General features: G+C 33.6%; 1 protein-coding gene across 2 annotated transcripts in view; it reads left to right on the top strand.

Moving 5' to 3' along the window:
* Positions 1–17,646, top strand: part of LOC126772788 (peripheral plasma membrane protein CASK) — a 279,482-nt gene that overhangs the window by 997 nt on the left and 260,839 nt on the right. For both annotated transcript variants that reach the window (XM_050493365.1, XM_050493364.1), the window contains exons 2-11: positions 329–441; positions 826–931; positions 1,186–1,263; positions 2,774–2,955; positions 3,745–3,813; positions 4,586–4,761; positions 5,560–5,682; positions 6,011–6,182; positions 7,255–7,376; positions 9,224–9,403. In XM_050493365.1, coding sequence (XP_050349322.1) covers positions 329–441; positions 826–931; positions 1,186–1,263; positions 2,774–2,955; positions 3,745–3,813; positions 4,586–4,761; positions 5,560–5,682; positions 6,011–6,182; positions 7,255–7,376; positions 9,224–9,403 — 1,321 coding nt within the window. The remainder of the gene's footprint in view (positions 1–328; positions 442–825; positions 932–1,185; positions 1,264–2,773; positions 2,956–3,744; positions 3,814–4,585; positions 4,762–5,559; positions 5,683–6,010; positions 6,183–7,254; positions 7,377–9,223; positions 9,404–17,646) is intronic.

Below are 17,646 nucleotides of genomic sequence, written 5' to 3'. Positions count from 1 at the left end.
AATTAAAGTAATAAATATTATAATAAAGATTAAAGGGAGAATAATAATATTTTAAATATTATAATAAATATATAATTTTATGTAAATTACATTATTTAGTGTAAAGTGTATTATTTAGTATATGAAAAGTTCATATTAAATATCATCGAAATTAGACAGTGAGTGTTGATAAAAATAAACCTTTTTTGCTAATTTATTTTCATACAGTGATATGTATAAATTTTTTTAAATATAGAATGAAAAAACTCCTTGCATTTTTGTTTTTATTTTATCCTTAAAATTTTGCATATTCTTGACTAAGACCATAATAAATTGTTATTCTTAAAAGGGGACCATTCAGCCTTGTTCGTCGATGTGTGCACCGGCAAACAGGACAGCAATTTGCCGTGAAGATTGTGGACGTAGCTCGTTTTACAGCTAGCCCTGGATTAAGCACCGCTGGTATGTAATTAGTCTGTTTAATTATAATCTTGAAGCATTAATTTCTATCACTAATATGCTTACCTCTTTCTTATGAGATAGGTTTATTTTCTTGGAATATTATAGAAGTGACAATAGTATTTAATTATTATTTAATTTTTCAAACATCACATAGGGAATCTATGTGATGTTTGAAAAATGATGAGCTTTTTGATGAGCTTTATCTCAAAATAGTAATTTTAATTATAGTAAATAAGCAGTTATTCTAACTTATATATATATATATATATATATATAAATATATATATATATATATATTTATATATATTTATATTTATATATAGGTTAATTTTGTGTAATAATGTTAATTTTTTTTTATAATAATAATGTTTATTTATCTTACAGACTTAAAACGAGAAGCTACAATATGTCACATGCTCAAACATCCGCACATTGTGGAGCTGCTAGAGACTTACAGCTCTGAGGGGATGCTGTACATGGTTTTCGAATAGTAAGTTCACTGTTTACTATAGAAATATATTATTTATCATTTATTATTGAAATCGAATATTAGCATAAAGCTGTATTTCAAATAGAATAAATAAATTTCAGTTTATGTAGTATAAACAAAATTATGCAAAATAATTACTTGGATTGAGTTTTTTAGTAAAGTTTTCTGTAAGGGTATTAGAAGATTGGTGATGTTTATCTAATGAGTAGAAAATGAGAATGAAAAATTGCTTAATACATTTTATTTTATTACAGTATGGATGGATCTGATTTGTGCTTTGAAGTGGTTCGCCGAGCCACAGCTGGATTTGTCTACAGCGAAGCAGTAGCATGGTATGAATTATCATTGATGAATATAAACTTAACCTAAAATAATTTGATTGTATGAAATCATGCACAAGAATAAAATATAATATTGATGACTTATGTAACTATTGTAACATATAATAATAGTTTATTGGAATTATTTTTATTTATTAAGGTACATAACTGAAATTGATATGTAACGTCATGATATTTTTGATAGATTAGTAGTGTCTATGCATCTTAATTTCTTTAATTAGGTTGGCACAACTTTGTATTGAAATTATTTTAGGTTATTATTTTTGTTCTATAGACTAATTGTATTAATATAGTTTTCTGAAGAATTCATTATTCTATGCAGCCTAGTTGTAGCGTAAGTGTGTGTAAGGCTTCCCTGACACTTTAATAAGATAAAACAGACTTCAATTTGTTAGCTCAGACTCAGCTAATCATTTTTAAGTAAAAATATTAAATTTTCAATTAATTCTGCCCATTATAGGATATAAAAAAATGACAATTAGTTGGAGTAGGTTACTCAAGGGCACTTTTATGTGTAGTGGAAACAGATTCACCACTATCACTAGCTATTGAATAATATTTTATATATTATTTTCATTTGAACACTTCTCAAGTATTATAGAAAACAGACTAATCAATAATCTAATTTATTAGAATTCAGACAAAAAACATCCTAATTATTTTACCGTACTTGATAATAATTTATTTTTAAAACTTTATACATGTTGGGTGACTATAGAAAAAAATTGATATAGGATGTATCGAAATGATGATAAATGTTCATTTTTATGCCATAAAAACTGATGGTTGTCATATTTAAAGATTATTGATACTCGAACAGTCAGTAATCATAATGCGAAAAAATGAAACCCAAAATATTTTCTATTAACTATAGACGAATTCTGCAGAAGATGCTTTAATTGTGACCCCATCCGAAAACCGATTGTTTATTATGTGATTGATAGATTTAATTTTTTTTATTTTAAGTGTAAATCATCAAGATATAATAAGCACAAAGTATCAATTGTTATTCATATACAATCTGTGGAATGCTGTTTCACTTGCTTTAAATTTGTATTTAAGATCCTTATTTCTTAGGCATCTTAGTAATAATCAGATGTATATTATTAACCAAATACCAGTACAGTAAGCTAGATTGCTTGACGTTTATATTGCAGTCTTAAGGTTATCCTCAATCAACGGACTTTATAATCTCACTTTCAAAAGTCAAAAATTTTTATTCAATATAAAAGAGTTACAGTTAATTATTTATTGTCATAAATCTACCACCGGTTCGGAAATAAACACCTCAAATCTGAGAAGAACCGGTGGAAGAAAACTCAGCGGGTTTTTTATATCTCTTTTTTTAAATAATAGGTAATTTATAATAATATAATTGTATTTTCTATTTCAAACGGCTGGAGGCAATCGGATCTGAGCTTAAAGGCAGATAACTATATAACATTAGCAAAGCTTTCAAGCAGATATGAAGTGTAGTAAGCCAGCGTGCGTTTGGTTCCAGTCACTACATGCGTCAGATCCTGGAGGCACTCCGCTACTGCCACGAGAACGACATCGTGCACCGCGACGTGCGGCCGCACTGCGTGCTGCTGGCGGGCCGCGACAACTGCGCGCCCGTCAAGCTCGGCGGGTTCGGCGTCGCCGCGCAGCTGCCCACGCCCACCGCGCACCGCGCGCCGCCCGGTGAGCACCTCTGACGTCACCCACGCAAGCTATATGCTGGATCGAGGGGCCCATTTAATGGATTATTATTTTTTGTTTTGTATTCAACTTGTTCGTCACAAAAAAAATGCATCAGAGGCACGTATAAGAGAACTGTGGGTGCTATAAGAATAAATAAAAAATTAAAGGGTAATAAATGCCTTGATTAAACAGCTTCTGAAGGACTTGTCAAAATCAGATTAACTGATTTGCATATAATCTGAACGCTCATTGTTCTCTACTGCGTTATCAGCTGTGACCGACCAATGGGTATGCGGGTTGAACGCAAATGATTTTTGTCGCCTAGTTTGAAGCTGTTCTACGTGTTTTTTTTTGTTGCTAGGCGTGATTGTTATCATCAATCAAAAAGAGTGGTTACCGTGGTATTTCTATTCATAGTATAGTTATATTTCTGATTAATATGACTTCATTAAAATGGCCTATATGTTTGTATGTATGACTGTATGTACGAATGTTTGAATGAACATATATGTGTAAGTATGTATCTATAAATGTAAAAATGTATTTCCAAACATTTTTACCCACTTCCAGTCTGCTTGTAGACACTCGCGTATCTTTCTATTTCCTGCTTCAGCCCTCTGCTGGATATTTATATATTATTTAAAGTTATATATGATATTGTATATATTGTTTAAAGTTGTGATTCCAAATATATAGACAAATAAATATCATTGTATCCCAAACCTGATACATTATATGTTGATGAGTATTCCGTTTGTGAAGCTATTGACATAGTTAAATTGTGCACAGAACTGGTGATGGACAATCGGCCTCTAGTGGGTCCTATGGGCCAAGCATATCTGAAATCAGATGAGTATGGTAAGACTTCCACTGCGAAGCAAATTGTGCCCTAACTGCATGGATATAATGTGCAATTTTCATCGGCACGAGTTTCACTCATCATCACAAACTAGGTGTCTCATAAAACAGACATGTCTAGTGTAATCACGTTAATTTTACACGATATTAATTATGCATTAGCACATTCACTTAACACTGTGCTCGTGATAATGTTAAATGTGACCTTTGTTCTAAATTTAAATATATATTTTTAATAATGATTGGATTTAACTCTCATTTTTTTATTGACTATAATTGACATATGATGCACATTATACAACATTCGTTTCGGAGATTTGGTTCTAAAATATACATATAAGATCACTTTTATTAATCGAATAGTCGAAATTTTTCAATTTTTTTTTTAAATTTATATAGCAAAGAAAAAGAAGTGTGAGTTAATTCCAAATATATAACTTTTTAAAAGAATAATTTATCGTCATTGGCTTATATTAATTAAAAAAAAAAACCTAAAATGTCAAATAAATAAATGTGACCGTCTAATAGCTCAAGTAAAAAGCTAAATAAACATAACATGTTATAATTATTGTGATAGTTTTATATCATTCTTAGACACGTGTATTATCGCATTGGGTTCTCGTTTAACCAAAATGTTATTTATTTAAAAATATAATGGCACTAATTGCTTACCACGAATATCAATTATTCATTTTATTTATTTTACACGCATCCGTTAATAACTAAATGTGGGTTTTGTAAACTAGGAGTATATATGAATTAATTTGTATAGGTCGTATTGGTACTCCGCACTACATGGCGCCCGAAGTGGTTTCGAGTCAACTGTACGGGAAACCAGTGGATGTGTGGGCAGCTGGAATTTTACTGCACGTTTTGCTTGTGGGCTATTTGCCCTTCACTGGGACTAGGGAGCGGCTGTTTGAAGCTATTTGTCGTGGGAGATTACGCGTAAGTGGTGTTTTGTATATGTATCACGCATATTATTCTTTGAAATTTAAAGAAGTATCATGACTCGTTTGTTCTAACTGCTTCGTTGAGATTGCAGAGCATAAGATCTATGGTTCGAATCACAAGTCGGGTCAGTAAAAAATATTCTCTTCCACACGTCAGAACACCACTGTTCTTTGGAGGATCACACTCATTGGTATTTGAAACTATCGGACTATCCGCAGTTCTATCGGATAACGCCAGTGATGGAATATAAATTTTTGGAGCATATCCACTTAATAAAGAGATACATCCTGAGTTGATAGTTCCGTATCCATTGATGGCGTGATCGCTGTGACCAAAATTCTTTCCAGACGAGTATCAATGCAGCAATCTCATATAAGTCTTAGGTTTACGGAGAAAATTCAATTTTGAAGTTCAAGATCATTTATACAGATTAGCACTTGAAATTAAAGTTATATTAAGGATAAACCTTAACAGTCGTACAAAGGCAACTTTGCGCTGTCTATTAAGGCGATGGTTACACATATGGTAATAGTAATATAGGTATTGTAACAGCCCTTGAATGTCCCACTGCTGGGCTAAGGTCACTTCTCCTTTTTCGAGGAGAAAGTTTGCAGCTTATTTCACGCTGCTCCAATGCTGGTTGGTGGAATACACATGCGGCAGAATTTCAATTAAATTATACACATGCAGGTTTCCTCACGATGCTTTTGTTAATCCTAAAGCACGAGATGAATTACTAGGCCATCTCAGCTCTTGATGGTTACATAAATACATATATAATTTTCTTTGCAGTTTGATGCACCTCTTTGGGACGACATAAGCGATGCTGCCAAAGATTTGGTGCAGCGAATGCTGACGGTCGATCATACGCAAAGAATTAACATACAAGAAGTTCTAAATCACCGATGGATCAGGGTATTAATTTTTTATAGTCATTTTCGTTCGTCGTCAATTTTTGTTTGTATCAAGTAGTTGAGATGTATTTCATAGTACATACATATTTGTGTGTAAGTACATACATATTTGTGTGTACGTACATACATGTGTGTTCAAATATTTGCCAATAACATTATTTTAGATAAATATTTATATATCCTTTCCAGTATACCTTCAAAGTTTTTATTTCGTCTTAAAATAATACCGGTCAAGTGCCAATTAGATCGAAATAAAGAACCAAGAAGCCGAGGGACGCTCGGTCGACCAGGTATTTCGCGTTTGTAAATGGAATGTTTTTATGGATAAGGATCGCGACAAGCAGAACCGCATCCACCTGTCGGGCACAGTGGAGGAGCTGAAGAAGTTCAACAGCCGGCGGCGCCTGCGCGCGGCGACGCTGGCGGCCGCGGCCGTGGACGACGACGACGACGACGACGCGCCGCGCCGCGCGCTGCTCGTGGAGGAGGCCAACGCCGCGGGTGAGGCCCCATACGTGCTTAGCTGTTAAATCCCAGTACAACTATACCATTTGTTATGAAAACATTCATAAATAAGGCTTTTTCTTTACTGGTGGTAGAGCTTTGAGCAAGCTCGTCTGGGTAGGTACCACCAGATATTCTACCGCAAAACAGCAGTACTTGATATTGTTGTGTTCCGGTTTGAAGGTTGAGTGAGCCAGTGTAATTACAGGCACAAGGGACATAAAATCTTAGTTCCCTAAGTTGGTGGCGCATTGGATATGTTAGCGATGGTTCACATTTCTTACAATGCCAATGTCTAAGGGCGTTGGTGACCACTTACCATCAAGTGGCCCATATGCTCATCCGCCTTTTTATACTATAAACAAAATTTGTTAAGAAACCATTTATAAATAAGGCTTACTCAGCACAAGATTATATATATGATAAAAAAGTGTTAAGTTAGTATTTGTTGACACTTAAGCAGAATATATGCTTATTTCACGGTAGCATGCGAAAGAGATCCCGTGGCGCTCCTCGTTAAGACGGAAAGGATACCGCTGGTTTTTTAGTGGGTATTCCGATGTTTGGGGCGCAATCAGCGTTTTGGACACCGACGAGCCCAACATACCGCACCCACCCCACTGTTCCCGTGCGGAAGCGTTAAAAAAAAGGATGTATGCTTATAATTAATCTCGTGCTCGGCGATGGGGGATTACATCGTTACTCCTCACGCTTTCCTGTGTGGTATGAATGTGTGCCACGTATGTATCCACTAACCCACATTCAACATATTCAACCGAATATGTTTTTATGAAAAATCAGAATGATGAATGAATTTTTGAATGAAATGAATTTTTTTTTTATTATCTGTCTTAATCCATTTTTATAAAAACGCGTTATGGGGTGGTCGATTACGTTTAAGCAAATATATTAATTTTTAGCCTTAAATTATTTAAATCAGAAATTTAATACATACCTTACGTTATTTAATACTTAAATTAATATATAATAATCGGATTATTAACTGGAAATTACCATAAATTGAATAAAACAATCTGATATTTTTAAACATATTTTCTCTTTGTTCCAGCTGTTAATCTTATAGTAGAATCGCTAGATGATGTAGCGGTTCTTCAAGATGGACCACCGTTTATGGACCCGGACCTGTTCCACAGCGTGCTCGATGATCTGCAACTACGATCTTTACTAGAAGTTTGTACTTTTCATACATCTTGCGTTGTAGTAATTATTTGCGAGACAGAAAAAAATATCACTTTTTACATATATTATAGTAGTAAATCACGAACGGTTCAGTAAAATGTATTATAGTGCCCGTCAATAAATATTACAGGTCGACCTTTGAAAAGAGACAATCGACTAATTTCGGTTTCGTAGAGCGTCATCTCTGTCGCACAAAACACTAACAGTCCGGTATCTATTAGGAGTCCGTTCACACAGACCGGCTCGGAGAGCATCGGCCTGCTTTTTTCTTTTCACACAGACCGGGTCGTATACGCTTGGAATTGGCCGGAGCGGAGCCGCCAACTATTTCACATCGACCGGCTGGAAGAGATCTGAAAGCGGGTGCGAGCGAGAAAGAGCACGCAAGCGGAGCCGGTCGGCTCCTTTTATTACTTCACACGAAGCGCGTTCAGGCATTTTTAATGACAAAAAAGGTGCAAATGCAAAAATAAACTTTACTACAATCACTCAAAACACTGTTTCCAACGTGATAAAAATCTGCTCTCCTCTCCGAGCCGGTCTGTGTGAACGGACCCTAAGAGTTGTTAAAACAGTTATGAGTTTCTGTGTAATTGAATAAAATACACCATTTTTTTAATATAAATTCAGACGGCATTAGGTTGTGGAAAAATACGTGCACGTACGCACGGACGTGCTTTTAATAGCGAAATAAAAAAATTGACGTATAAAATGTCAGCCATTTTTATTAACAAGTGTGAACTAAGCAACAGCAAAACATTGTGGTGCACCGTACACGGCACCGTGTTACACGACGGCCGGCGCCTACCATAGACATGGGGCCACGCCCGTAGTTCAGAAAGATGGTAGTTCAATGGCGAAGTAAGGAAATATTTCTAACAGCGCAATGTTTATTGGCGGTGTTTACCACTTACTATCGGATGGCCTATTTCCCAGTTGCGTACCTATTTTCCATTTAAAAAATACCGTATAGCATTCTCACCGTATAACTTCTTCTCTCTCTCTCTTCTTCTTCGTAAATTCTCAACTACAATTATGTGTTCTAATACAGTCGGTTCTTACGATCGTCTCTCATAAGAGTCATAATTTGTACAGCAATTATCTATATACTTGTATATATTTGCGTAATGAAAAGATATTGTACTTATTCGCAACTTATTAGTCTGATACTACAATAACAAGTTTGTTTACTTTTACATAGTAAAAGAAAACATATTTTGTGCATTACCATATTTTGCTAAGCTCGCGCGTAACGGTCGGTAGAGAGAGTTTGTCGCAAGATTACTATGATAATCGCATTGATGCGATAAAAGGCGGGTCGCTCGCTTAACATAAAAAAGTGAAGACGTGAGCACTCCACTCCTATTCTACCCTGTGTGATAAAATACTACTTAGATGTCATTTAGTAAATCTTCGACGGGTGAAACTGGAAAAAAGGGATAGAAATGGACTCTATACCGTTTCTATTCTTAAATTTATTACTATCGGGTCAACTCTAACCACGCCATACTTACATAATACATTTAAAGTTTTCGCGATGTATAGATGTTTGAGATTTCATAAATTATATTTGAGTTTATGATTTTCGCCTGTTGTGATTACGGAGTTTACCGTTAAACTGTCATAATATAATGCACGAAATGGATAACGTACTTATTCTACCGTCATCAAAATTCTTATCAATCTTACTGTAATGCGGAATGAAGTGAGTGAAATGATGTAATTTCACTCACTTCATAAATCCTTTGGTTTCACTTATCATCGGGTGATCCATTTGCTCGTGTTCCATCTAATGATAAGTTGAGCGTGCAGTGGCGGTGTAACGGGTGGGTGTGCAGGTGTACGACCGCATCGCGTGCACGGTGGTGGTGACGAGCGGGCGCGCGCCGGCGGCGGAGGGCCGCGCCCGCGCGCGCGCCGCGCTCGAGGCGGCCGCGCGCCTGCGCTCGGGCGCCGCGCCCGCCAGCGCCGCCGCCGTCCACGACCTGCGCCGCCTGCTCGCCGCGCCGCACGTCAAGGTCAGTTGTAGCCGACACTTTACTTGTACCTGCGAACGATACTGGTCTATGTGCCAACGCTCTCGATCGCTCTTCGGTCGTTTTCGATTGTAGGCCAATCGAACTATAGATATTGGGGGTCAGCTTAAGTTCTGCTGGTTGAATTAAAATACCATTGACTATTCAGAAAAATAAGGAGCATTCGTCGTTTTTTGTTTCAATATGAACGATTCGGTAATAGGAACTCTAAATATGATACATTGTAACATAAATATACGTAATTATTTTTATCTAACATCTAGCTAGCGGACCCGGGTTCGCGCGAGTAGAATAAGAGTTTATATAAAACGTTTGTAATGTATAACTATTGGTCTACGCGGCGTAAGATAGTAACGCTGCCAATGTTTTTTTTCAACGTCCCCAAAAATCATCGTCATCTTTGAGCCAATTTATACAAGACTAATAAATAAGACACCTAAACCTTCCTCATGAATCGTTCCGTCCGCTTCGGTGAAAATCGTATGAAAATCTGTTTCAGTCAGCAGTTTTTAAGTTTATTACGTTCAGACAAGCAGACAGACGAGGAGGGGACTTTCTTATGTAGTGACATTTTTTTAATTTAAATCATCGTATCGTATTTCTAAATTATACCCGTATTTAAAAAAAAATACATTATGATATTTCTTAGTAAAACCTAAAGAAGAGAGTAAATTACCGACTCAAAATGAACCCAAAAATATATATGAGCGGTAACAGCGGAACGAATGATAAGGCTTTATTATCCTGGTCTCGCAATAAAACGTATAAATATGAGAATGGATAACGACACGCATTTTAAGGCGCTATTAAAAATGTTACATCGTAATGGTTAGTCATAGTCGTAACGAGCGTTTTGTATTTAAATTATGGTCAAGGAATTTTATGTTGTATCATAAATAAAATAAATATTAACGCTAAATAGGGGAATATTTTTGTTCAGGTAAAACTGTTTTCACTATCTACTTCGGGCGCATTCCGAAAGATGGCGTTGTTTGTATTATATATTCGAACTCATTTTTGTATTGTTCTTCACATATTTAAAAAAAGGTTTTGTTAAAGTTTTAACGTCGAGAATGGATTTCTTATTATATAATATATTACATTATTTTAATTTATTTTACAAAAAAAATATTATATTTAATAATAAATAAAAAAAAATGTGGCTATCACAGGACGACCGGTCCATGGGAAACATCGAAATTAATGTTTCTTGAAATAATTTATAATAAAAAAAAATCGATAAAATCAATATGAGATACGAAGTGAGTCAACTGTATGTTTTAGATGTCGTGTGCATGTTTATATAAAATTAACAGCCTGTAAATCCCACTGCTGGTCTTTAGTCTTATTAGAGCAGCACTCTCAAAGAAAAGAGGCCTAATTCTTTGAGAAGGCTGCTCTAATGCCTTTTGCTTTTATTGTATTGTGAAATAATTAAAATGCTAAAAAAAAAAACCGTTTTAATATTATTAAACGAGCAGTTCTTGTATATAAATGTATTTCGTTTATCTTAAACTGTTTTGATTTCTAAGTTTATCTATACATATAAATGAATTTTCAGACAAACAAAACAACATAAAAAAAAATATTGTTCGAAGCTCGGTCGTCCAGAAACTTAATCATCTATTTTTTTTTCCTCAATAATAATGTATAAATTTTTGTTTTTAACTTCTTTTTCTTTACAAATGTACCTCTTACTTTTGTTTGCTTTTAATCAAATAATTAATATTCAAAAAATTTAAATGTTCTCAGATACTTATAATTTTATTCATTTTATATCAATCGAGTGCTAATTTTATAATAATTTAATTGTTAATATCTTTTCTATTTGTTATAAATATTTTGATTTTTAAAATTATTTTTTTGTTAACTCGAAATGTTGATTTTTGCAACACCAATAATTTAGGAGACACTTGATTTGTATAACGTCATATTTAAAGACTCAATTGTATTTATTGTACTTCTTGTTGGTGTTGCTATTATAATAAATAAATTAATTATTTGTGAAATAGAATATCTGCAACTGTGATAACTACTATAATACTCTCAAAGATGTATTCATATGATATCTTGTATAACATTATCAAGTATTTAAATTCGAGCTAAGAACAAGCTTACACAATGTGTCGTATCTAACATTATTATTAATGACCGCTACTCGTCGGACCCTCATAATTTATCCTTAGAAACTTGCCAAGTGTCAACCCTCTTTAATTTAAGGACCAGTTAGTGGAACGGTTTGATTATGTCGCCTCTGTTATTGTGTTTGATACAAGTTTTGTGACGAATACTTTTGTTACATACTCGTACGTATATTGTCGTTAACTCGCTCCCTATTCATAAACTTTTATACATTTGTCTCATTCTTGCTAACTTGATTTGTCTTTGAAATGAAGAGGAGAAACGTAATTTGGTTACGTACGCTCGGTAGTTTTTTTTTTCAGAAATATTATTTGTTTCATAATACAATAACGATGAATATTCTTCGGGCTGATTTTGAAGTTTCAATTCTGAAGTCAACACAATTACAGTCTATTCTTTCACATTCATAATGTAGATCCGACACGAACGGAAAGAGTTAAGGCGCATTACGTGCTTTCCGAGACAATTGAGCGTAAACACTTTCAAATTCCTAACTCAGGGTTGATACTGAGAATTTTTTGACATCTATTCACTTTGTATTGGTCCGCCCGGGGATTGCACACAGGCTCTCGGGATCAATCAATGGCCCTCCTGGCTGGCCTAGGCCAGTCTGGGTACGGGCCTCGGGGTTGCCCCCCCCTACCCGGGATGGTCCTCCCCGACGGTTCATCCGTCGTGTCCTTACGTTTTGGCCCAGAGGGCCAGATCTCTCTCTCCAGGCCAGGGCTCTTGGGATCTTTAGTGTATAATGGCGTCTATTACTACTCGATAGATGGCGTTGATTGAATTTGTCACATTCCTGAATTGCGCTGTCGGATTCGCTACTTCGGAAAATATACAAAATGCAAATTAAAAATATATAGCGTATATACAAGTTTCAACATGCTAATGGTACTAAAACATCATCCAGACATAAAAGTTAAAATCTATCGACATCCACGAACGAACCTCATATAGAACCTTCTTAAACTTTTAAGATTTAAGACTCAACTAGTAAAGACGTAGTTGGAATTCGAACAAAAAAAAAAACCGAATGTTTGCAGAATACGAATGTTTCAATTCCTTAGAAAGACTAATTTAGTTGGGTCAATCCTTAAGAAGATTAGAGAAACTTTTCAGACACTCATAAGATATTTCGTTTCTTACTCACATTGCGTAACTTTTGGGTGGATTTTATACGATAACGCCGTGTTCGCCAAGTACGTATCACATATCATTATGAATTGAAAACTTTTGTATAAATTGATAAAACTACAGAAATATTATTTCTTTGCTCTTTTTTTATTTCGGTTCTTAATTTTCTTGTTAGTTGTAATTAAAATAAAAGCCTTGTTTGTGCAGTGGTTAAAAATCTATTTTGAGGCTTACACATTTTTATTCGGGCATCTGATCACTGATTTTTCAAGTGTGTCTGTGTTGTCACAATTTGTTTTGCGGCGTAATTATTATAGTAGAAATATTGGTTTGCAGAGTCATGATGGTTAAAGCTTTTAATCAAGAGAAAACGCGTTTCACAGCAATGGGATATTGACGTTTCGCTACTACACGTTGTTAACTATGTAATTTCAACCCAGTTATATTCGTAGACATAATTTTATGTAATTTTTTTTTATATAATACACTATTAATTTAATTTAATTTTATCCAACAAGGAATACACATGACAAGCTTTAATATAATATGCGAGTTATAAATCAATGTGTTCCTCAGTTACAGGAAACCACAGCATCCATCACATATAACTAAGTAACAGCTGATATAGTAAAATTAAAATTTATAGTATTAATAGTAAAATTGAAATTAAGAACTTACAAATTTAAAGTGATATGACTTAAAGAACTGAAACAAAAAACAGAACTTACGTTATATGACTAAAATTTAGGAATAAAATTTGAAAAGCTAAAAAATAAAAGGAATTCAAAGAAAAAAATAATTAAAAAATTAATGGTTCTTTTTTTGTAATTAAATGCAATTAAGTTTTTTTCTATCTATATTTATGATAGATCTAAAAACGTCCAGTTTATATAAAAATATCCATATTATACTAGTACAGCTTATGTACTTTTAAAATTTGTCATCATTATGTATTTTTACTAGCGTTGTACAAGCTAAAGTAGATGCAAACTTTACATTTCGGAACGTTGCTACGGTTGTCATATGTCTCGGCGAATTTTCAGCAGATGGAGCAGAAATTAAAGTGGCATGTTCAGTTTGAAGGAGCCATATCTCGTTAGGTTTGTTTTTGTGTTCGCTTCGTGTAACATGAACTTGATAATTATATAATAATAAATATTTACCTTTCCAGAATGTTTGTGTTATATGATGATAGGTATCATAAGTGTTATTGAGGCACCTTAACATTAGGTTAAATTAATAGTCTGCTTATAAGACAACATGAAAATATCATTGATACAAATTCGAGCTACAAAATTATTTAAAAGAAAATTATTATGTGAAAAAATAGGATTTTTATTTGATGTTCATAAAAAATTGTCGGTTTATTTTTCGTACACCCTAACCATCATTTAAAGATGTGCCACTAGAAAATCGATCGCGTTTATTGAAAAAGTGATATTGAACCAACCGGAGTTAAAGTTCTACTTAATAAAAAAAAATTAAAAAATAAACTATTTCATAATCATTATTTTTTAAATATTTTCCAAAATAAAAATGGTTAGGTTGCCATTGTAAACGGTTTTGTACTAAAATGTGTCCAGTAAAAAACTGGGTTATAAGTACTCTAAATTTTAATGAATACATCAGCATAGACAAAAAGAGAATTCATAAAATTAATAAAATGTAACGATCTTAATCGCTGATAGTTCCAAATAAAATATTTAAGTAAGAGTTTAATATAACCAACCATGTATATGTGCCACTCGACCACAAGACACTTTTCGGCTGTGTAAGTCCGTAATCCTTACCTCGTCGATTGATTAAACTCACGACGGCCAACGTTACGCTATTATAAGTACCACATACGCAGTTTGGGAAAAAAAAATGGACTAAAAGTGATTTAAAATAGTTTGATAGTAAATATCTTTTAGTAAAAAACTCGATTGCTGTTCATAGTAAATTCATAGACGTGAGCACTTTAGTGAGCTAAAGAGAAGTATACTCGTGTTATACACATACAGTAAACCCAATTAGATATATAGAAAACAATCATAAAGATCTTATCCGGATGTTCATACTGTGCATTGTACTGAAGTATCCACGCGTTTATTCTCGACTTATATTATTAAATGGATATACGGAAATCGAAAGGATTAATATGTTTTAAAACAATCAGCGACAACTTAATACTTGGTACTATTTAACAGTACTCCGCATTTCTTATTTTCTTAATATATTCAAATTTTCTTAATATATTCAAAGTGTAAACCGTAACAAAACTTTAATTTAATGTTTTATTGGTTTTTTATTGGTTTATTGGTTTTACTAATACTAAAATTTAAATAATTTATTTACACAGTAAGATTTTGCTAAAATATACAATTCTATAAATTACTAATAGAATAACATTTAAATGATCCAAATTGATTTAGTCATGAAACCAAAAACCATAGCCAGCTGCAATTTCCAAAAATAATCCATATCTAACCGCTATTTGTTATAGGCTTGAATCTTTCACTATTACTTGACGACATTTTTAAATGGTTACTTTATCATGAGAATCTCCTAAGGCTTGCAGATGGGAATCCATTTTCATTGGTTAATAAAGAACACATTTGGAAAACGTGAATTTTCTAGAACGCGTTTAGAGTGCCAGGTTTTTAAGAACGCATTCTATTCATGGTTCGTTGATTCATGTGTGTTGTGTATCGATTCAAATATCAACCGATATATAAAAGAATGACGAACAGACTGACATATTAACGCACAACCCAAACTACTGGTAGAAACATGACGGTATGATTGTTATAATTGCTCTTTAGTCTCTGTTTAACCACCTTTATAATATTCGCATATTAATTGTCCGTGAGTTAACTGACATAGACTTTGCTCACACGCAGCCTTGAGGCGGACTCTCAAAACTATCTTACGAAATATATTATATATAAAGACGAGATCATAGACAATTTTGGTACTTTTTATAGTTTTGACATATTCCTAAAAATGACAATTTGCATACGGGGTTCCTTTTACACAGTAGGCTTAAGGTAAGTGTGAAAATCCTTCATTTTTGATGAAAGAGTAAAAATTGGGTACAAATTGGTATTTCACAATTCTAAATTATGATGCGAGGAAAGTTGCGGATAAAATGATAGTCAATCAATGATCTTGATTTTAAATAAGTCTGCTAAGATTTCTATTATGAAGAAACAGTTTAACTTATAGATGAACGTTTAAACTTCGTCTTCGTGTATTACGGAGATACGAGACCCAAATAAATGGGTATGGTTATATAAGATAATAGATTGTTCCGTCGCTTGATTGTTTTCTCACGATTCTAATTTAATTGGATCAAAGTGAGCGGTCATTGTTCGGATGGAGACTAATTGAAATGTAATATATATAAGGCTTGAACTTCAAACTTTCAAAGAACTTCATCTGATCTCTATCATATGAATATGTAGATACCGTTAGTATGAAAATTATACGTTTGATTAAATTACGAAAATCGAATGGGCTACTTACTCTTTTGTTTGTTGGTTATGTTTTTAATTCATTGAAATTTTTCAAAACTTGTGATTTGAAAACACATAAATATATTTTAATTACGCAAATAGCACCTTTGTTTCGTTAATTTATAAGCCTTTCATATATATATATATTTAGGGAACTGTGATGTTATGTCCCTTGTGCCTGTAATTACACTGGCTCACTCATCCTTCAAACAGGAACACGACAATACCAAGCACTGCTGTTTCGCGGTAGAATTTCTTAATAGTCTAATCTCAGAAAGTGGGATACCTACCCAGACGAGCTTGCACAAAGTCCTACCAGTAAAAATATTCTCTTATAAACAAAATTTAAACATTACTCATAAATAATTTCGATACACGAATTTATTACTTACAATTTCATTTCAGTGAACTGATCCCCTTTCGTTCTATTGGTTCAGTTAAGTGTCGCATCGTTTTCATTTTTGATTTATAGCAATAACATTTGTATATTCGTAACTCTTTATTTGTTTGAACTACATAAAAACCATCGACAAGTTAGCGTTATACTAGTATAGTTGTGTGGTGATAGAACATATGTATATTAGGCATACTGTGGGTGAAACAAACTGCTTTAGGTGTACTTTAGCTTAGCAAGATTTTAATGAATTTAGTTTTTATTAATTTTGTCCAATGCGATGCGCCTATCTCAATAGGTATAAGACGGTCACCGGCCTACACTAAGACTGGACTGCAGAATCATTAAGTAGAAGGGAACCAGAGAACCGTTACTCACGACAAAGAGAAAACTCACGATAGTTATCTAAGACGCTATAAATTAATGTAGAAAAAAATAGACTTATTAGAACATCATATATAGCACTCACTCCATTGGATTAACAAAAAATCTTGTCCTAGCCAGCTGTTCGCTTTAAACGACTATAGGCGGCTGCACCTATGAAAATATTACGCTGGTCGTCCTGCAGTCGTCATGGATTATAAAACAGTTTTTTCGGTTGGTTTTAGTAATAAGTTTATTAATAAATTCAATAACAAATATATATTTAAAATATTAACGGTTCCGTCATATTAATTAATTGAATATATTTTTAAAATTTAGAAATGTTTTTTTCATCATATTATATATAGCGTTTGACCTTTGTCTTGCCTGATGTTAAACATGGACACGTTCTAGGATGTAGCACACGTTCTAAGATGTAGCACGCTAGCCTAGAACAAACCTGTTTACTCTGGTTTTGAAGACACCAACGTTTCAATGATAAACATGAACGGTTTAAAGGTACTATTCAAAAACAGCAATCCGAAACTATTTTCTACTTAAACATGTTCTTTTTAAATCAAAGCCAGCACAAATAAACCGAGAAACTTGTGAATCAGTATTAGATGTAGGAAGTAATTACTGTTTCCCCGGATTATTTGACTTCAAAAGAGAAATCCATAAAGAATACTCGAAGC

Source organism: Nymphalis io, chromosome 13, assembly GCF_905147045.1.
Source record: "Nymphalis io chromosome 13, ilAglIoxx1.1, whole genome shotgun sequence".
In the NCBI taxonomy this organism is placed as follows: Eukaryota; Metazoa; Arthropoda; class Insecta; order Lepidoptera; family Nymphalidae; genus Nymphalis; species Nymphalis io.
The sequence above is the reverse complement of the archived record's forward strand: the minus strand, read 5'-3'. Positions and strand labels throughout refer to the sequence as shown.